At 35.7% G+C, this 21,901-nt stretch overlaps 2 protein-coding genes across 7 annotated transcripts; both read right to left on the minus strand.

The window, feature by feature from the left end:
* Positions 1-4,997: 4,997 nt before the first annotated feature.
* LOC124404495 (monocarboxylate transporter 12) lies at positions 4,998-16,581 on the minus strand. Of its 5 annotated transcripts, none has more exons than XM_046878660.1 (9): positions 16,548-16,581; positions 9,092-9,211; positions 8,837-8,980; positions 8,202-8,464; positions 7,775-8,118; positions 7,207-7,444; positions 6,777-6,942; positions 5,261-5,461; positions 4,998-5,174 (listed from the first exon to the last, which is right to left on the minus strand). In XM_046878660.1, exons 1-9 carry the CDS (start codon positions 16,564-16,566, stop codon positions 5,017-5,019), a joined length of 1,653 nt encoding a protein of 550 aa, XP_046734616.1. In that variant the 5' UTR covers positions 16,567-16,581; the 3' UTR covers positions 4,998-5,016. The 5 variants fall into 5 exon arrangements, with proteins under 5 accessions (XP_046734616.1, XP_046734618.1, XP_046734614.1 ...); XM_046878662.1 differs by lacking the exon at positions 16,548-16,581 and adding an exon at positions 13,732-14,419; XM_046878658.1 differs by lacking the exon at positions 16,548-16,581 and adding an exon at positions 13,296-13,531.
* Positions 16,582-18,949: 2,368 nt separating this feature from the next.
* Positions 18,950-21,861, minus strand: LOC124404501 (PITH domain-containing protein GA19395). 2 transcript variants are annotated; one of them, XM_046878667.1, is made up of 6 exons: positions 21,767-21,861; positions 21,161-21,339; positions 20,799-20,842; positions 20,112-20,189; positions 19,922-20,026; positions 18,950-19,300 (listed from the first exon to the last, which is right to left on the minus strand). In XM_046878667.1, exons 2-6 carry the CDS (start codon positions 21,329-21,331, stop codon positions 19,093-19,095), a joined length of 606 nt encoding a protein of 201 aa, XP_046734623.1. In that variant the 5' UTR covers positions 21,332-21,339; positions 21,767-21,861; the 3' UTR covers positions 18,950-19,092. The 2 variants fall into 2 exon arrangements, with proteins under 2 accessions (XP_046734623.1, XP_046734624.1); XM_046878668.1 differs by having other exon boundaries at positions 21,161-21,353; positions 21,767-21,844.
* Between the last annotated feature and the right edge of the window lie 40 nt (positions 21,862-21,901).

Raw genomic sequence — 21,901 nt, forward strand, 5'->3', positions numbered from 1 at the left:
TCATCATTGGACAAAGATACTGTTCTAGAAAATGCCGAGGCTAGTCCACTGGCTACCGGCAGAATAATTTTCGTCTATTCGTCCAGCTAATTGGGGAAATTGGTGGAAATTTATTTATCCGGATAGCGAAATATGATGATATCTTTATAATATGATGTGATACTTTGGGTCTGGTTATGCCCCTGTCATACATGGAAGTGACTAGACCTGTGTAGAAGACCCGCGCACATTCCACAGAACACTGCTATCAGTGTTGCCAACGAATGTTTAGAACGCACCCTCCATAAGGGGGTGCGCTGGTCATAAGTTCAACGTTGATTGTGAAGTATACCTATATTTCTAAAGATCGAAGCCAAGCTTACGTCCGTGAAGCCACGTATCTCAAACGTGACAAAGGGTTTCCAGACCCATTGTATTACGCGTTTTGAGATTAAAAATCACTCGTAAAGGAGCGGTAAGTCCGTGGACATGATAGATAGTAGTTCCGCCGAGTCCTCTCTCTGTTGTACGCTCAAAAAAGTGGTGAGCAGCCACCAGGCCGGAAAAACGATAAGATAAGCGGTGAGGCATACCTATACTCCTTACACCATTACTTGAACCTATAAGTTATAATGTGTTTCCTCGCCAAATCACCAATTAGTTTCAGAGGAAATGGCGGCAACTGCCTGCAGACCCTGCAGCTTAGAGCATATGAGGTATTCCATCCCAAGTGTGTAAACCCGTGACCCTCACCCTCTCTCTCTCTAAAAGACACCCTCATATTTTTTTTAAATTTTTTCAAACATCCCTTTTTCAAAAAAAATTTCAAAAAAAACGCCATTTTTTTTAAATCTGAAAAAATTCTGAAAAGACCGTGATAACATATAAAAATTTTCAAGCTATCACCCGTAGTGGGCTGATTTTTTTAAATGTGTTTTACGAGCTATTAACCTTCACAAAGTTCCAAAAAAAATCTCAAATAGCTCACCTTGGGCAGATATTGAATTATTTCGTTACTCAAAATGAATATAAAATTCATAATTGATAATATAAAATTCATTTTGAGTACCGAAATAATTCAATATCTGCTCAAGGTGAGCTATTCGAGAATTTTTTGGAAATTTGTGAACGTTAATAGCTTGTAAAACATATTAAAAAAAATTTGCCCACTACCGGTGATGGCGTGAAAATTTTTATATGTTATCACGGTTTTTTGAGAATTTTTTCAGATTTAAAAAAAATTGCGTTTTTTTTTTTTGAAATAAGGGATGTTTGAAAAAATCTAACAAAAATATGAGGGTGTCTTTTAGGCTCAATGTGATCGTATACAAAAAAATAAAAAAAATCTGAGAGGGTGAGGGTCACGGGTTTACACACTTGGGATGGAATACCTCATATACACTTGTGTGCCAGGTCACGGCTTCAGCTCGGTGCGCAGAGCGTGCAGTCTCTATAAAACTATGTCCGTAGCACACCGTAGATCAAGTGAAGCCGGCGAATAAATTTTCGTGTCGGTTCACCCAAGGAGATCGTGACGAGTCACTACCATAGCACCGACGAATCACGGCTATGTGTGAGCGATCATGGGGCCTGCAGGTGAGGCGGGGCCTTAGAGTATATACACTACTGAAGGGACCCTCGCATGTTCAGAAAGGTCAGAAAGTATAGCGGAGGAGTAAGAGAGAGATATATTGAGATAATAATGAGAGATATAACACTTAATTGGGCGATACGTTTCCTCTCAGCCAATCAAATGCGGAGAGAGAGAGCCGGAGTATCCCGTGATGCAGCGGAGTGAAACTGAATGCTTTAGTACAGAGGACTCTTAGGGCGCATTCCCAAATTAGCTAGCTCCCATTAATCTTTTATATCTTTTGCGCTACCGAGTTCGTTGGTGCTCTGCCTCAAAGCTGCCTCTGTCCTAGGCACGGTCTTACATACAGGTCTGGACACTCGTCACAAAATCAAGTGGTGGGGGTGGACGCTTATGGAAGCACTAGAGTAGTTTGTAATCCCGTCACTACTCGTCTCTGCGATCTATCCGCCTACTCAAACCTAACCTCAAAATCCCCGTGTCGTACATTGTGCCCATATTGTGCCATTGTAATCGCGCCGGAGTTTAGATCGCAGCGATCACAGTGGGCAATACATGAACTACACGTCTGGCATCAATAAGCGACCTACCCCCTCCAATGGAGTTTCCAGCCCTGTATGTAAGACCGTAGTCCTAGGCGTCCTAGGGAGTTTTTATCGCTCCAGCCTTGGAGCATATAGTATGTACATACATGAAGGGAGCCAGCTTATCTATATAGGTATAAGCGGCGAGTGTAGAAAGGATAGATATCGTAGGATGAGTACCTTTTTCTCTCTCACAAAATGTGATTGGTCGGTTCAAAATAGTCACGTGACTAGGCCAGAGATGCACCGAGCCATCGAGCGATGCGGTATAATTTATTTTAATCATTATTGAACTTCTCACTTATCAATTCGACCTTTATTAAGATTCTTACGTAGAGTACACACTATGTACCTCGCAATATTCGTCAATTCAGCAACGCTTCCTACCGTGTTCGTCGCGAGAGGTGCTGCAAGTCTTATTGCAGAAGCCCAATATTTTACTTGGAAATCCTCCTGATACATTGCAAAGATTTTACCATTAACAAATTTATATTTTTTAACAGATGAACCCAAAGATCAAATCGTCCAAGAGGATAGACGAATGAAATTGGTAAGATGAAGGTTGAGAGAAAGAGACTTGCAAAAAAAAAAATTCAAATAGCAATGAAACCACCAGTATTTCGTGTTGGAATTTGTCATCATAAACTAAATTCTCCTATTTTTCTACATCAAATTCTGCCAACAATGAAACCGGTAAAATCATCGATAACATCTAGAATAACTAGGCACTGCCAAAAGGCTTGCATCGAAAGTTTGTATGAAAGCACATGCACCTGAGGCTGGTATTGTTTTAAGCAATAAAAAACAAATCACAAAAGTCTTCAGTCAAAAAAATGATCATAAAAGTGTGAAAAGTGTTGGAAAAACAGATATTCCAGACAGTTCGTTTGCGCCAGATAATCATAAGTTTATATTGATGGTAATATCGTCAAAATTGAAAGGAATCAATTTTCAGATTCAGTTATAGTGAGTGAAAATTCTGTAGGCTTAGCAAGAGTAACACAAATGACTCGTCAATCAGTATTGAAAAAACTTACCAAGGTGATGGAGCTAGATATTTCAAACATTCATCCGGACGTAGCAGAGACTCATTACGACAGAGTAAGTCCTATGGTAATAACAGATGTACTATCACTTCGATTGCTTTTTTGCTTGAAGCTTAAAAAAATATTTTTTATGACCAAAACGAATTCTCCGCTGAATTCGTTAATTTTATTGCTTTAAATTTACGTTCAGGTCAAACATGTTGAAAAATTTGACAAAAATACGTTTGCACTGAATGTCTCATGAGATTATTAGAATGCATATTTTTATATTGCTCAGGAAACAAATAAAAGCACATTCAACGTAATTTATTTCATCAATGATATAATAGTATTCAAAAGTTTAGTAATTTCAACGTATCTATCTTTTCTCTTCCATATCTAGCAAACAAGCAAGCTCCAAAAAGAGACCCACTCTAGTATCCTCTTAAGGGGGGGTAAGGGTTTACACTTTCGAAAAATCGAATTTTTTTTTTGTCTCATCTTATTGTTAAACATTTCAAGACTATATTCTCAAAATTTTAAGTCGATCTGAGAAAAACTCTTGAAGGGGGGGGGGGGGTAAGGGTTTCAGCGTAAAAAAAAACACTTTTTTCGTGAATTTTTTTTGAAAGTGTGGATTGAGCAAATTTATTGAAACCTTTTGTACATTATTAAGCATACTTTTAACAATATTCTGTAATTTTTTCATGTAGAAATATTGCAAAACAAGCCGGTGACAGAGCTTTTTTTCTTCACTTGTTTAGCTCAATAAACTTTAAACGCGTTTTTCTCAAAACTACTTTTTCAAAGTCCGTGTTCACTGCCATTTACAAACTACTTGACCGATTCATTCCAAACTTGGTACACATTTTCTACATATAAAATACCTCCCCCCAATGTTTAGTTAAAAATTTTTTTCAACACTAAGGGGGTTTCCCACCCACAAAATGGCGGAATTTTTCGTGGAAAATAACAGTTTACACTTTAGATGGCCAACAAAAATTTTTAAATAAAAAAAAAATAATCGTAGAACGTTGGGGGGAGGATTTGATAATACTTTGACTAAATTTTCAATGGATTTTGATTTCAGATAATTTCCGACCGAGATATAGTGAACACCGCAAATGGTTTTTTTTTCTACGACGTTCTGGGGCAAGCTCTGTCACCGGCTTGTTTTGCAATATTTCTGCATGAAAAAATTACAGAATATTGTTAAAAGTATGCTTAATAATGTACAAAAGGTTTCAATGAATTTGCTCAATCCACAATTTCAAAAAAAATTCACAAAGAAAGTGTTTTTTTTTACGTTGAAACCCTTACCCCCCCCCCCCCCCCCCCCCCCCCCCCCCAAGCTGATAAGTATATCACAGACATGACCAATAAAGAAAGTCACAGTCAATGGCGAGAAAAAAATATTTGAATACCCGTACAGAGAAGAGCCTGATAGATTCCATGCTTGCATTTTACGTGTTTCTTATTTAGTAACACGGTCTGATACGAAATAGATTTTTGGACCTGATTTTCGCATATCAGTAACAGACATCTGTATTTATTTAATATCATCATCATCGAGTCACTCGTCAGATGAACATAGTGGAAGTGACAGCTTATGATGATGTAATTATGTTTCACGTGGCAACATTCGTCGAATGCTACGTGCGTTGGATATATTGGATAAATTTTGGCCTCCAGTTTTTAAAAGTCGCTTGTTAAAAATTGTAACAAAATTTATTCAAATTTTCACCTATAATTTATTGCAGAATTTGATTATTTACTCTACGAATAAAATTCTCCTCATTTTTTCAATCGTCTATTCGATTTACAGTAATTTATGCTAGAATACAAAGTCTATCCTTTGCGACTTTTCTGCTTTCTTTCGTAAGTACCTCTGGAGTGGAGGTATGAAAAATAGCATGAGTCCACTAATCGCAATCATCGAGCCAGCAACCCAAAAGCCTGGATCGTAGGATCCCAATCCATCGTGTAACCAGCCTAAAAATAAATATAAGAGAATGAGAATCCAGATAAAGATGAATATTCAACGGCAGAGTGTAGAATCAGGTGAAACTAATTTTTACCCGCAATCGGTGGACCTAGCAGAGACGCAAGTCCTTGAAATAGTAAAAGAAGTCCAAAGGCATTTGTCAGGCGATCCAAGCCCAGCAAATCTACTAGAATCACAGATGTAAGACCAACGTATGCTCCAGCCGTAACTCCAAATACAGCCGAGTAGAAAGCAAACCCAGTAAAGGTCGTGCAAAGAGAACTGAATGCAGTAGCTTGAATAGAATAAAGAAAAACATTAAATTAGGTTCAACAGATATCATCAGTCTTAGACACTATTCAAATGCAGCTTGCAAACAATTGCATTATAAATAGAAAATACGGGGTGCAGCATCATTTTTTTAATCGAATCGTCAATTCTCAATCCTGATATTGGACAATGTCCTCATGACGTCAGAGCCTCGTTGTTGTCGCCATTTTAAACCCACATAACCTAAGTTTTTAATTTTAATGTTGGCAAAGCGTAATTCTTGGGCTTTCAAATTACTCATGTCCCATTGATTAATTTAACGTAATCAATAATATATCTGATCTATTATCCATACGCGAAAAAACAGAGTCGACGATCAGTTACCAGCCTGGTTGCATTAGTTTGATTTTTTCACACCAGACGACGCATTGCAAAGTGACAATCCGAATAGTGCGGCTGTTGTTTCATTCGTGTTCACCATTATTGGCTTATTGGTTCACTAAGATTATTCAAAATTGCTATCAAACTCCAACCTGTGATTGCCACGATATGACCTACTCATCCTTTCAAGAATTGTATGGATTACTAAATTTCAAAGTTTTGCGAGGAAAATAGTTTTTTCGCGATACTTTTCGCCACGATGAAAAAGGAAAAGTCTGTGGGTCTGTCCGACAAACCGCCGCGATGATCTCGAAAATCGCCGAGTGAAAAATCTGAAACGGATAAGACTTTGCAGTAGAATGAGAAAATTTTAAAAGAAAAGTTGGACAAAAAAATTCTGACAGAAAATATATAAATTACAAAAAAAAAAAATTGTAAACTGGGGAATATAAACGTTTATGTAAAGAAAGCATTAAGGAGAAAAAAGTATATGTTTGCCGGTGTATATTGAAAGTTGATTTATTTACTGTAGAACCGAAAGTTCAAATTAAACGGAACATGACAATTTTTCATGCCCATCATTTCGATGTAAAATCCTGTAAGTGTCAAACTATCGTCGAGCCGTTTGCGAATCATCGCGGAAGTTTGTTGGATAGACCGATATTGAGACCGACATTTTTCTAAAAACCTATTTTTCCGATTCCAGAGATTTGGAAACGTAAGAATTCGTTAAAATTAGAAAAAGTGTGATTTTCGACCGAAACCAATACTTTCCTTATATCACCAAAGGTGATAAAAAGTAGAAGGAAACAGTTCACCAACTCATAGTATTTTGAACTATGATTCAAAAATGGTGTTCCCAAGCCACTTCGTGCCGTTAGGTTTGATTCATGCGCTTAATGTAGAACTGGAAGCATGAAAGAGACCAGTTTGCAATAACTAAAATTGCGATTACTTACCGATACCGCAGATAGTGAGACATATGTTGTAGACTATGAGACGGTTAATCCAGGGTTTGTCGGAGACATAACCAAGTATGATACGACCAAAAGTGTTTGCTATCCCAATAATGCCTAGTAACCAGCTAGCGTCATCCTTGGGGATTCCTCGCTCCTCAGCTTGAGCCTAAGTGTTAGTTTTATTAGTTAATATGAGGTCGAAGAAACAGTCAATTGTTTTAGACAAGTTTCGGAATGAAAAGATACAAAAACCATCGTATAAGTTGTTATGCTATCGTCTTGTCTCATTTACTTGATCGAAATGTTGCAAGAAAAATACTTGAAAAAGTAAATACGACTGTTTTCGAATTGTATATTGTTTGTAACCAGATGGCGTCTAGACGAACATTTGTCGATAAAAATATATAATTCCACAACTTATTTTACTCACCGCCAAATACACGTAGGGAATATTAAACCCAATACTGGTACAAAAGTTGGAAAGTGTGAACAGCACAAATACTGGATCTTTCAGTAGTGAGAATTCCAACATCTCACAAAATATGTCTACATTTTCTTCAACGTTTGAAGGTCTTTCATAGTTATCGGAATGTTTTGCATTCCCATTCGGTAAGCTCCTCAACGATGAGTGCAATCTCACATTTTCAACACTATTCTCCAGAGATCCACTGTATGCGTACGCATATGAGAAGGAAGTAGAAAAAAACAGAAACAGAAATGTAAAAAACGAAAATAATTGATAGTAATATTTTGCCCCAACTCGGTTAGAGTCAAGACAGCAATTGTATTTTTTCTGAAAAGAACTCTGTGATTTCTGAATTTCTTCAGAGAAAAATTAGCAAAATGATATATTTGCGTAGAATTTTGTTTAAATCCAAAAATTTCAAACACACATGTCCTTACTTTCTTTTGAGAATCACAAAAGAAGTTGGAGCAACTGTAGACAGAACACTAGTGAGGATTTCTCATGCGAATAAGTAAAAAAAAAAAAAACTTACTAATAATTCCGCATTTTCATTTCAGTATTGTCAGATACGTACGATTTAGCTCGAACGTTATCTAAACTGCCTTGATAAAATATGTCTCTGCGGTTCATTATGGAGCTACCGTATGATCGTGTCATGCTTTGAGTGTGATTGCCAAGACTTTTGGTCAGAAGAATCGGCTGGCTCAATGCTGCACGCAAATTATTCCCAACATCATCCTCCGTCTTAACTGCGGTGTACTTTACAAGACTTTGAGTAATCGTATTCCGCTGTCTGCTATCAGTCGCTTGTGATACTTTCGTTTCATTTTGAACAGCGACTTTGACAACAGATCCATTCTCCTTGAAATGTAAACTCTGCAAATTAAATCGTAGTTCACGATGCATAAACCAGAGTGTTTGACCAGAGATTTTTGTTTCGTAGTTTCTTGTCGACTAACCTGCAGTGAAATATCCTTCTTTGGTGCTTCTAGTGGCCTAATAAGCACACCAAGTATTATGCAGTTTAAAACCAATGCTGATATAATTAACGTGGCGCCACGCCATCCGTATGTCGATATCAAAAGTCCTGTCAAAGGCGCGAACACGAGAGTTCCCAAACCAGAACCACACACTGCTATTCCTGTTGCCAGGGAACGATACTTCTCGAAGTAACAGGTCACACTGACAATGGCTGGTAAGTATATAAGCCCGAAGCCTATACCTGCGTAAATAAAAATGATCTTTTTATTGGCTTGCTTCGTTTAACATAAAATCGCAAGGACCCTGGTGAAAAGAATTCTCAGAAGATCGCCGTTATGTTTTGTCAAAAGTTTCTCAGAAATATACTACATTTTCGAACAGTTCTGAAGAAGTTTGAATTATTCTATTTATACTTGAGGGATTTAAAAAATTCTGATACATTTCTTTAAAAAAACTCATATTCTTTCGATAAATTTTCTATTAAAAATCTGAATAATACGAACTTTTGATTTTTCTGATTATTTCTGCCCGAGTTGAGTAATGGTCGAAAATTGTGATGATAAAATTTTTCCCTTTGCGGATTGTGAGATGGAAAATTCTAATTATTACTTGCCTGTGCCGATTCCGATTGTAAAACATAACATCAAAATATTTTGAGCAAAAACGCTAGCCAGTAAACAGGTGCTGGCAAGTATGGTTCCAGCGATAGTGACTGTCCTGCATCCATATTTGTTTACGAAAGAGCTGGATATGGGTCCTGAAATAATTTAAAAAGTAGGATTTGATCGCTCTCAAGCAACATTAAACGTTGAACATATTTTTGATTTGTTTGCAATGATATCTATGTACGCTTATGCAAGTGCATTACCTGAACAATATGTGATGCCGACGAGGAGCGAGGCGATCAAGGACGTCTTACCTTTCCCTTCTTCGAAGTAATCGAGAAAAGCGACGTAAAATAATCCAAAGGAATACGTAACTCCGTCAGCTGTAAATCATAATACGGTTACCTCTCTTTATAATGAAATTACTTTGTTGTGAATAGTGTTTTCCCTTCTTTCAGAACCAATATGGCGTTGCACAGGATAATCAGCTGCTCGTTTGGTTCAAATTTTCAAACATCAAGGCACAAAATGTATCCTACAAGCTATTGGACTTCCACTTGGCAACGTTTAATCGATGTCAATGAAATATGGAGTGCAAGATAATTTTATTAACTATTTGATATTCACTTCTATCAGATAGCGTCTTCGAAACCTAAGGATCCCAATTTACTACGTCATAAGTCAGGAATGAAAAGAATCGTACACTGTAACCAGCACACCTCAGTCTGGAGTCAAAGATAGATTTGGTTTATCAGGATGATGGCGACAGGAAAAATGGGACCAATAGGTTCTAGCTGTGTGATTTCGAAAACACAATTCAAGATAATATTGTAGAGACGTGTAAGAAAAGGTCTCTGAAGTACCTGTGGGAACAATTTCGTTATACACCAGCAATGATCATCGATATGTAATTGAAGGATGCTACGAGTTTCAAATAGTTAATATGTATCGAAAGATCATGATGCATGCGCGTGTACAAAGTTTAATCAAATGAATCTGAGATACGGCCATGGCAGTCAACAGTTTTGAAATGAGAACATTGCGTTTACAATAGTAATGCACGTTACTACACAGAGTTTAGAAACAATGATAAATAAGTTTCGATTAGTGTCTGGTATCAAGAAATAATCGATTTTTAAGCTTATCACTCCATTCTAGTTTTTGTGTTCTCTTTTCGATAAGAAGCAACATTTTGCGCCAAACGATGTTTCGTACGAAGTAAAATGAATCGTGTAATTTATGATTGAAAATTTGTAAAAAATTCTCAAAATAAGGTGTCTACTTAAAATTCGAACGCTATATTTGAGGGCTTTACAATAAGACTTTCTATTATCAAAGCCAGACAAAGTACATAGCTTCCAAATTATTTAACAAGATGTAGTGAATATTATACAACTCGTTTCTCACTTGAACAATAATAATTTCGGAAGCAAATTAACCGAGCAACTCCATCAAGCGATTAAAACGAAAGACGGTGATCTGTTTTATCATACACTCATGATTTATTGGCGGCCGTTTGTCACTCTGACTCCTTGATTAAACCTGGTAGCCGGCACAAAGCGAATGTTATCGATCTTATTTCTAGACAACCGATCGGTTCATCCACGAGACTTTGTAATCACGCTGCAGCCGCCTGCGGGATAAGGATCTAAATTTATCCGATAAGTTTACAGCATACCTGTATAGATCATTATTTGGCAAATCATTTATTTAAGTACCTTATCAATTTAATCGTCGACGGTTGAGCGCCAGATCAGTAAAAAATATTAAGAGGAAATACAAATTTTACTGTGCGTGATAAAATTCATCACGCAAATTGTAGTTCTCTTATCGTCATGCAATTGTATATACTGTAACCGTAAGCCAATTCGCAAAGAATTTCACCCAATAACTAGAATATCTGAGTATAAATAAAAGTATCGATAAGACCATTCCAAACCATTACGCATCGTTAAATATTATTCTAAATCAAAGCAAGAATCGTGTGAACAATAGAACAAAGCCTCGATCCTTGGACTTTGAATGTTGATAATCAACTTGTGTAAAATTATAATGAGTGGAATCATTCGGACCAGTCGAACAACAAATTTTCCCTGAAACTCGAAGGAAAATAAATGTGCTACACTTATAGCTAATCCTATTTTGATGGTTGTAGAAGCGATTTCTTGGTCCGTATTTTGATCTACACTGACCAATTTTACGATTTTAGAGTCTAGTATAGCTTTCTATACCTTAATACTTTGGAAGTTAATCTAAAACGATGGATCAGATGATCGCCTCTCGCGATGCCATGTTGATCTAACCACGTCTATGCTAAACAACCAAATACAAGAGATGAAAACATTACAGAAGATACGTGTCCGACTTTTTTACACGTTTGTTATCGTGATTATTTCAAGTTTGATGCTTTGAAATACTCGTTGTTCGAGTGGAAAAGATTAAAATTTGCTCGATAAGCCGTAACCTTAATCGTTAGTGCATTAAAGTATAGCCCACATGCATTGACACAACTAAAAGTAGTACTAGACAAAAAACATCGTCTGAATGCTGGTGAAAAGAATTGATCTGCGATTTTGGAGAGCGATTAGAAAACCGAAAATGATAAGAGAAATAAATTGATAAAAATATAGAGGCAAATTAAGAATCTCCTGAGAATCTGTATCCATAGATAAAATTTTAGTCTTGAAAATAAAAGGGAAGTAACTTGGTTTCTTTTATTTTATTATTGATATTTCGGTGGAAAACACCCGACGGGTCATCGATTTACACAAAATGTATTCACGAACACACACAATACGTCATCGGCTTGTATAAACAACGGACCACGAGTTGACTCATGATAAAAATATCAGCGGGTTACGCCCCTTAAACACCCGAGATAACACAATTGTCTCAAGGTGTCTTAAGAGGTGTTACTTTTTTCACAAGTTTTCTAGCCAAAAAGTGTCAAATAGGCGTTAACTAGGGTGTAGGACCCGAGTGAATCGAATTTTTTAAATCATCATGAAAACTGAGTTATAAAATTTTCTCTATCGTGAATGTGAATACCCGCAAATAGTTGTTGAGACGCACGCTGGAAAGCACGTGCGGAATCTTTTATTCAGTACGGTACTGGCAACAAGTGTGTAACTCGTCGGCATTGACATAGTTGATTTGCAGAGAAAAAGTAGGCCACGGAAGAGAAAAAAATTCGATCCCAGTTATTGAAATGAGGGAAATTCTCCATAAATTAAAGCGAGCGATTTATCAAAGATCTATAATTACAGAATGTCAATTTTCTATACTCGGTCATTATTTCATTATCCAAATACATAGATAATTGATTTTCTATGGGGGTTGGTAAGAATATAATACGACTGCTTAATTCACACACGAGAACGGTGTAGTCTCTAGCTGCAATTCATTCGATTTTCATTAAAACGATTCTGCATTTGATTACTGAGAAGTTATGTTAGGTTAGAACCATGCCTGACACAGCCACGGATTCTATGAATGAAATAGACCAAAGAGAGCAAAACTGACTGAAAAAAAAGAAATAAATTTAAAAACGTGTTTCTTACGTGTATAGAAATTAGTTTACATAACTGGCTCTTATCATTAATGCATGCGAGAAACGCAATCGGCGAGAGAACATAAATTATTATTGTCCTATTACACAAGCGTGTTATAACTGTTGGTGAATACCGAGAGATTCGACTGAATATTCCGCGGCTGGAGGGCAAAAAATTAAAATATCAAATTGCAAAAATCAAATTTTGGATCACATCAGTGCATATCACAAAGTTACAATCGTGAAACAAGTACGCCATAAATTCACACTCATAAACAGTTATATTCTTGTCTCAATTTCAGAGATACAGTTTCGTTCTTATCCGCACAAAACACACTCGAAGTGAGTGGTTATGAATGATACGTTATAAATAATTTTTTATCAAAATCCCATGTTTCGTAATTACATATATATACATATACAATAATGAAATCGTATCTTATTTATGTACACGTTTGACGTGAGGTTTCTTGCATAATTTACACATCATCGTTTTCCAAGACACATTAAATTTCCTTCGCCAAAATAATTTTATCCAAATATTAACCAACTTTCATTCCGTTCAAACACGTATGGCGTATACGACTTATAGGATAAAGTAAAAAACAAACGACCACAACTATAACAATAAAAATCAACGATATATACTTTGGAATAAATTATCATATTATCATTATACCGGATAAGCATGTCGTTTTATTACAAAATAATATCACTATCATTCAAGAACAACAGCATTATTATTTAATTCATTAACAAATTAAACGAAATTGATTCCATAAAAGAGTGTTATCCAAAGGTAGACACAAAAATTCGCCAATGATAAACTGAATATTGTTGTGATTTCAGTTTTTTTCTTTTCTGTCGTGTTTTTTTTTTTCTTTTATTTATTGGTGTAAAAGTGAAATTCAACTCACTGATGACGTGTATCATAAACGATGCAAATACGATGACCCATCCCCATCCACCGTCCGGCGGTGTAATTCCTTCGTCCTCTTTGTTGATTTCGGATTTCCGAGGATTTTCCACTTCCATGTTCTTTTTTGTCTTGCTCTTTACCGGCTCGTGTGCCATTTTGCGATCGCCGTTTGTTTTATTTATTTGTGTTTATATTCAATGAGTAAAATATTTGCATTAAAAAATGAACAGTGACGCGAAAAAAATATACCATAAATTGGTTGTTGAGATCCGATAATAGATGTAAAATAGAGAGAGTCACTCATACGAATATAGTAAAAAAAAATCGATTCCACGACACGCGGTGAAATTTCACATAAAGTCCAATTACATCACAATTAACCATTCGGCCCTATTTATCGATAAAAATGAATAAAAATAAAACTTTTCGGTCACCTAAACATTTCCATTAAAAAAACTTGTCCCCATAGGTTATTACGTTGGCCGATACAGAATCACATTACAGTTGTTCACGAAAGAGCAAAAACTTTGGGTGAAATGATCGATGGACTGAAAATCAATACCGCATGAGGTACTATCCGCTTGAAATTTGTTAGTGTAATACCGATTACACCAAATAGAACTAAGTAGTCAGCAGCAGCCGTTTTCCAAGATAAGAGAGCCACACATTATACTCAGAGTCTCAAACAGAATTACGAGTCGTGTATGAGTAAGCATGCAAAAAATTTTCCATAATCCCTTTGAAGCCAGAGTTCACGGATCGAAGTTCACCACTCAAGGTTAAAACCAAACTGCACCAAGTTCAAACTATTTTTCGTAGATTATTCACGTCTATATAGCTATAAATACAATACTGTTACAACGCTGCTTCTAGCCACAATCAGCACGTGGTTTTAATGGTAAACTTCAAGAATACCCCGCGAGGTACAAGCAGCCACGATGATTTGATGTTGACTGACTGACTGACTGACTGACTGACTGTTGGCAGTCGGGAAAAGGCCGCACATTAACGGCTTTGCTCCGAATTCTTGCTTTCTGTATCTGTACAGGCTGTAATCAGCATTTGCGAAACGCTCCGCGCGAGATTCTCTTCGGAGCAAACCCGTCATCGACTTCCAGACTTGTATACAATAATATGCTGAACCGTTTATTATGTTTGACGTAAACATCGTTATCTTCTAGTGCTCATTTTTTTTCTACAGGGAGGGAGGCCTTTGTTTATAACGGAAACACGTACTTCAGTTTATTCTATACACTTGAGGAAACAGAAATTGTGCTTGATTGTAACAAGATTACGAATACAATCTATCAAAATTATTATATACTTCATGTCCATAAAATCTTATATCGAAATGGTTTGTATACATGTTTGAGGACACCCGCGATTATGTTTACATCTAATCCTTGAGTTCTTTGTTATATCGAGGTTGTTGATCCGTTCAGTTTAATTCTTTTTCCACGGTATATTACGTCAATTACGTGCAAGACTGTTCAGCTGCCTTCAAAGTGTGTATATTTTGCACACTTTCACCATTTTCTTTCCATCGTGTTCCAATTTATTCACCAATGTGCAGAGCTGTCGTGTTACTGAATTTTTGAAAAATATTGCTAAATCCTTAGCATTTTGTTTCCTTGTTTAGAAGGGTCTTTCACTTGGGCGTACTTTTTAATTTCACGGTATATTTCGACTATTTACGACTGATAAATTCGCTCTTGCGACAGAAATCGGTCAGAATTTTAAAAAGCCTACTTTCTCCGTCGGTAGAACGGTTAAAGAAGGAATTTTTTGCTAAATCTGATCAATTTATAAATCGACGAATGATTAGGAGAATTTCTGTTATGTAGCTGACAAGATCTAAGACAATCCTGGTAATTGTTCCAAATGGGGCATCACCTTGCGGTTGATTGATTTCTTACTAACGAGGAATGTGTTTTATCGTAATCTTTTTAGGTTACACAATCACAGCTGCAACGACCGACTGAATTGTATTTCACAGTTTTTTTATCAAGTAGGAGAGCACATTATTGAAAAAATATTATTACGTTTTTTCTCTTTTAATTAATGATATTTTGAAATATTATAACAAAGAAACGATCAGAAGATTAATTTCAATTGGAAATGTTGTCGACAAGATAAAAATTGTTTGTGAAAAAAATTAGCGTACATTTGATGATTCGATTTTTTATCAAATCCGCGACTGCATTACCGATCAAGAGTCGCGCCGATAAGTTAGCGTGTTGCATTGTTTCTTTTTCCGCTATAAACTGAACAATTTGAACCCGGAGATCAGAAGTTTCGATCGAATTGTATCAACGAGCTGAAAATAGAGATTTAGAAGTGACGTTGCGCGGTGAGATACGATGTATGTATGTATGTACATTTCATTAAATTAAAAAATCCTGTACTTGTAATTTCAAGAAGACCACTGGGAAAATCATCGAAAACGCGCGCACTGAATTATTATTGAAGAACAATCTAACCAGAAAAATTTTGACTGTTAATCGTGAAATTTACGGAGATGCGGAATAAGAGAGAGAGAAATCCTTGCGCCGGTCGCACGCGGCTTGCAGTGCTAAAAATAAGTGGCATAAATGCTTGGCATTTTACTTTGCAAGCGATCCCCCCTTCGTCCATTTCGCCGGCATTTGTTTCCTCTCTCTTTACTAATTTCACGTACGTATAATACTACGAGTTTCCCATGTGCATTACAATTTACAGATGGTAGTGACATCTGTATAACTTCGCAAAAATGCAAAAGAAACTGATCGTGTTGTGACCTGATAAAGCAGTGGACTTGTTGGCTACTATATGGACGGATGAAACCGGAGTCCGCGATAAAGAAAATCGGAAAACCCCAAACGAGAATTACCGCTGACTTCGAATCAAAACCGATTAATAGATTCGTTAATCCCCAGCAAAACTTAATTGGCCGATAAGTATTTGTAAAACTTATTTCGACTAAAGCCATATACAAATGTCCTGGTGTTACGATGCTTCAAATATTCAGCTTTAATTCAGACCTCGGGATTAACGCAAATTTTCTTCTGACAATAGAATTTTTTAATTCAGAATCGTTGGATTAGTTGATGATAATAACAATGATAACAATAAATGTTTACGCCGAACATGATAAAATATTGAACAGCACATTTTTGATTTTGATATATTTTAGGTATTAATAACCTGATTAACGATCGCGAAAAATAACCTCATTATTTTTCGAATGACAATAAATAGTTGAAGAACTTACGATTGTGATTTTCGATCATCGATAAACATTTGAAAACAACGATTAGTAGAAGAAAAAAAAAACAAAAAAAAAAAAAAACAGAAATTAATAAAAACCATTAATCACCGAACGCGCAGTGCCCGAAACACGATGTTTAATTCAAGTGTAACATGACGAGAGAAACGAGAAACACGTTGTTTGTACTCTTGCTCTACAACTGACACGTGAACGCTTTGTTCAGAGAAGTTAAACACTGGCAGAGTCAACGTTGTGTCGTCGAACAAAGAGAAAACGAAAGAAAGAATGAAATGCAACGAAGAATTGCTAGCGGAGAGAGGAGAAGAAGACATAGGCGGTTTGAATTTCGATTAGCGCAGTAATATGACTGGCTGTTTTGCGGAGGCCTCAAATCTATATCCCGGCTTACACGTCTCGTTGAAAATAAACTAGTGAACAACACGCTGCTAAGTCGCTGGAGATTTTGTCGGGCGTTCTATTTCAGCGGCCCGAATGTTGAACCTATGTATATCAGATTCTGCAGTTCTAGGATTCATTTCTCTTTACCAGAATCAAAAACTCGAATTGAATTCGAGATTTTTTTTCGTCCGCCCATTTTATCTGTTCAAACCTGATCACATCATGCACGATGCTTAATTGAAAAAAAATTGCTATCGAACATTTTCAAAAGTATCTGGAAAGTTTTTGAAGCTGAAATGCGCGCCATTTTTGTGACGTCATATTCCCAGTATGACAAAGTGTCACAATACAGGTTAAAATCATCGGCATAGAGCATGCATTTCTCATTCCATATACTGTACTGCATGTCATACGTTCAGTAAAAAAGACAGAACGCATGTGCGGGTGCACCGAGCTGAAGCCGTAATTAGAAAAAGAGAGCAACAGCTGGAGGTGGACCTCTCACTCCAATCGGTGACTTGATGGGGGGAACATAAGACTCCTATAAATAAAACTCCTCGCTTGTCTTATTGCCTTCCTCGCCTAGTGGTTGCTTCCCACTCTTTCGATCGTGCAACAGAGAGATCCGGCTCCAACTGTCCTCTCTCTTTCTAATTGCGGCTTCAGCTCGGTGCACAGGCTGCGCAGTCTATTTCTATAAGTTTGTGACGCAGATATGTTTTGTCTCCTCTTATGGTAACAAAATTTTTGTCTTTATATATAATATCTTATAAAACATGTAATTGATGATTGAAATAGTGACGAGAAGTTAGATCAGGTACATTGGATAGTAAAATAACGAAAACAGCGGACAAAATCACTAATTTCAACAGTTTGAGACTTTTGAATGTGTAGTTGAACGTTTTACGCTGTGATATATGTATAACATTTTGTCATCTCAGTTATCGCTTCGGAAAACCCAAAACAAAAAATGTGGCAACACCTTATAATAATATGTTATATTATTATCAGAGGACTGTATTTGCGAAATAAATCAAGAATAAAATAAACTTTAACGAAGTATGTACAGTAAAATGCATAAATGAGTTAAGGGAGTGTCTTGGTCGATTGCGACGTTGACATATATATCTCCAAATATCGAAGTCCATGTATCTCAAACGCGAAAAAAGGCTTAACAGCCTCATTCTGTATCCAATTCTAGGCAAAGACACTCCGATACATTTTCATTTAACACAGAAATAAAGAAATGGCATGGATTCTACGAAATGGCAATAGTAAATTCGAAGAATTACCGCTATTTCTGTATTTCTGCGTCAAATGAAAATGTACTGGAGTGGATATTTGGAGGTATATACGACACGCTGAAATCGACTATGATACCCCCTCAACCTTCCGGCTAACTTGTTTTCGGCCCGAAACAGAATGCCACTTCGATTCTATACGAATTTATGTGACAATGCATCCCAATTTCTCGATTCAGCTGCATCGACTCGTCAGTCATTGTCACATAATTCGTATAGAATTAAACTCGCATTTTATTTCGGATAGAAAACAAGTTAGCCGGAAAGTTAAGGTATTTCTGCACTTTATGTGCAACAAGCACAATATATGATGAGCTAATATCTGCGGGAAAATTGGCAACAATCAGCGTGTATTTAAATTTACTATGATTGACTGCCAGTTTTTTGAAAATGTCAAATAAATTCATTTTCGACGTGGACTTATAATAATGATAAGACAGAAATAAAATGATGATGGGTAATCAGTGGATGGGTCAAAGATTAATTGATGTAATTAGTTCAATGCTATGTGGTAGCTCAATTGATAATTAAAATAACACAGGATCGCATTAACCCCACATTCTCTATCAGTAATAATAGATGTGTAATTTAATTGAATAAAGTACCATAAAATCCAAAAATGAATCCAAAATTTTACTTTTCCGGATCTTGATTATAGGATCCGAATTCAACTCGTCAATTGATTGTTGAATACAATTTATTTCAAGTTGTATAAAAAAGTACACGTTAAAAGAAAAAAGTTACGATTTTGTGTGGTAAATTACGGTGGTTGTTATAATTATTTCGAGTAATGATCACACAATTGATGTATTTGTTAGTGGTTATTGCGAATATCATTATTAGTGTGATCATTGTACATGTTTAGTCATAATGTGTTCTTCAGTAACGTGATCAGAAATTTGCGGCCGTGATTCGTAGGTGCATATCGTGACACCGTGATGGTGCCCCTCAGTCCATTCGCCCTTCATTCCTATGTAATTGATGCGCGTTCTCTCTCCCCCGTGATTACCAGTAAAATATAAGGTTAAATGGTAGACGGATGAAAACTTTACCACCCTGTCAACAAATTCTTTATAATCACAACCCTGGTGAACGAAATTCTGGAAAAACTAATCATTTTTTGAAAGGAAAAAATCCAAGTTATGGTGTTTCGGTGTATATTTTTTTATTGTACCATATTACGAAAAATTGGTATGGAATTCTCAGAAAAATTAGATAATATTGGGGAAAAGTTAATATTAATTTTTCTGAAATGCAGCTGGAAAAATCTGCACATATTTGTGAGAGAACATTTTCGATAAAACTAGAATTATGAAAACTTTTTCAAATTTTCAATACCAAGGTTTTTCCATGAATTTGCCGAAATTAATAATTGAAAAATTTCTACAAAATCTCTAGAAATGATCACTATTTGTTAGATTTTTGCCAGTAGAATTGAAGGACTACCAGAAATTCACCTTCAGATTGAATTTCTAAGAACCGAAAGTTTCTAAAAATACATTTTGAAAAAGTAATTTATCCGTTCATCTATTTACTCCGAGTGTGACCAACTAGCTCAAACGAGAATCGAACCAAATTGATTTGAACTGTAACGGCCATTGCAGTTCAATTGTTTTATTGGAATGAATGAAGAATAAAATTGGATTTTTTATACTTTAATGCTGATGATATACATACTTTATCGGATACTCGTGGGTGCCATCCAGATCTCTTGACAACTCGAATTCCTGATCAGCTTCTATTCCTGTATCGTCGAACACCATGTGAGGACGATTTTTGAACCTATTGGAACAGTGATAATGTTAATATTCAGTACACAAGCGTGCACGTGAAAATCAAGATAAATATGATGCGGAATTTCACTCACAGCTTGACTTTTTGAGGATAAGAACCATCCTGGTTTCCTGTGACAATCAATCCTTTCAGCTTCACGTTACCTGTAAATCTAAAAAAGTAATGAAAAAACCAATCGACCTTTTTTAATTTTCTCATAATGTGTTACAAGAGTAAATGTAAATTGCAATATACAATTGAACCTTTCATGAATATTTCAAATGGTAGAGTGAATTTCTTTAGCACCAAAATTTGTGATGTGAATGATATACCATAAAATTTTTAATATTTTTATTGAAAAAATTGGATTCAAGATAAATCCAACGATGATCTAGTTTATTTGGATGCAGTATTCCGATTCCATGATAACATCGATTCAAAATTTCCGGAATTCATGAGTCAATTTTTCTGTCCTGACCCCAACCTGACCAAACCAGAGTTTTGAGTATTTTAGGTAAAACTTGGTAAGCTGCGGTTGTGTTTTGAGGGTTGACAATATTCATGGCAAAGATTGAGGTAAAATTTGTACATAAGGAAACTTGAAAACAGTACATAAGTTTCTGAAAATGTTCTGACGATTGAACGCTAAGTTTTTGAAAAATAGCAAAGAAGATATACATATTAGAAATGTAACAATTAGTTGACTAAATAAATATGCAGAAATAAATGTACAGAATCTTCTATCGTTGCTGTGGACCATAAACACATCGTGCATACTTACGGTATGTTAAACAGCAGCTCGTCATCTGCATCGCTCTCCACGTACTACAATCAAAAAAGAAGAAGAAAAAGTAATAATAAATATCTTTGAATCGCTTTTTATCTGTTAAATAATTTATTATGATGGGTCTGGTGCATACACATGAAAAAAAAAAAAACTGACAAAACTTTGGTTCACGATTAATATTATACTTTAATTGCTTGCCGAGAAGTTTTTGGGACTTACAGTTTTCTATACCTGTTCAGGGTGAAACGTAACCTGGCTAGACTCTCGAAAAAAAGGTACGGATGACCGATGATTGAGTTTTTGAATTTCATGGCGTCAGAAGTATCGAATGATGATGTTATTTATAATTATTATACCTTTTCGAGGTTCAGTCGGTCTTCCCATGGCTTGAAAACTTTTACTCCTGAACCTTCTTCATATTCATTAAGACATTCAACGTTATCTTTGTCTATTTTTTTAAATAAATTGTACTGCACACCAAGTTCAGCTTCGTTATGTAAACCGCCGCAATCGCAGCGATGTTCCATTGTTCAATCTATAAGAAAAAAACTGCACAATTCAATTAGGATGAACAAAATCTGAAAAAAGTAAAAGGTATTGATAATTTATAATTGCATGAATATAAGTAACCAAATAAATGATTTTAAAAAAATATTTATCAATCAAGTTCATTTAAATTTTAGATAAATGATAATTAAAATTAATCGAACTGAATGCAGTTTTTCGCTCCTTTTTTTTTATTATGTATAAAATAAGTAGGGGAGATACTTTTTTTTTTTTTTTTTTAATCAAGCTCTATTTGGACAGAAGATGAAAAATAATATTAACTTTCTCAGAATGAATTGTACCTATTAACTAGAAAATAATGAAATTATCTAATGACAGAACAAGGTACGTTCATATTTACGATCAAAAATCTCTTAGAGTATCTATATCAAGATATTTTTGCGAAATTTATTCACCTGACAAAAATTGTAATTTCGTGAATATTTTACTCGCTTTCGATATACGGGTAATTATTTTCAGATGTAATCATTTGGTGAATAAGTACTTTGTTGGTTAATTCTGAAGTATTCTGAACTTATGTCGGTTGTCAA

This window comes from Diprion similis, chromosome 3 (assembly GCF_021155765.1).
Source record: "Diprion similis isolate iyDipSimi1 chromosome 3, iyDipSimi1.1, whole genome shotgun sequence".
In the NCBI taxonomy this organism is placed as follows: Eukaryota; Metazoa; Arthropoda; class Insecta; order Hymenoptera; family Diprionidae; genus Diprion; species Diprion similis.

What these genes read in the sequence shown, in the direction of transcription:
- LOC124404495 (XM_046878658.1), bottom strand. Translation starts at nt 13,452, where the DNA reads ATGGCACACGAGCCGGTAAAGAGCAAGACAAAAAAGAACATGGAAGTG. An exon ending in CGGCATCACATATTGTTCAG is followed by an intron (nt 8,981 to 9,091) that starts GTAATGCACTTG and finishes AAATTATTTCAG; the next exon opens with GACCCATATCCAGCTCTTTC. An exon ending in AGAAGGATATTTCACTGCAG is followed by an intron (nt 8,119 to 8,201) that starts GTTAGTCGACAA and finishes TTTAATTTGCAG; the next exon opens with AGTTTACATTTCAAGGAGAA.
- LOC124404501 (XM_046878667.1), bottom strand. Translation starts at nt 21,331, where the DNA reads ATGGAACATCGCTGCGATTGCGGCGGTTTACATAACGAAGCTGAACTT. An exon ending in GAGCTGCTGTTTAACATACC is followed by an intron (nt 20,190 to 20,798) that starts GTAAGTATGCAC and finishes TTACTTTTTTAG; the next exon opens with ATTTACAGGTAACGTGAAGC. An exon ending in TATCCTCAAAAAGTCAAGCT is followed by an intron (nt 20,027 to 20,111) that starts GTGAGTGAAATT and finishes CTGTTCCAATAG; the next exon opens with GTTCAAAAATCGTCCTCACA.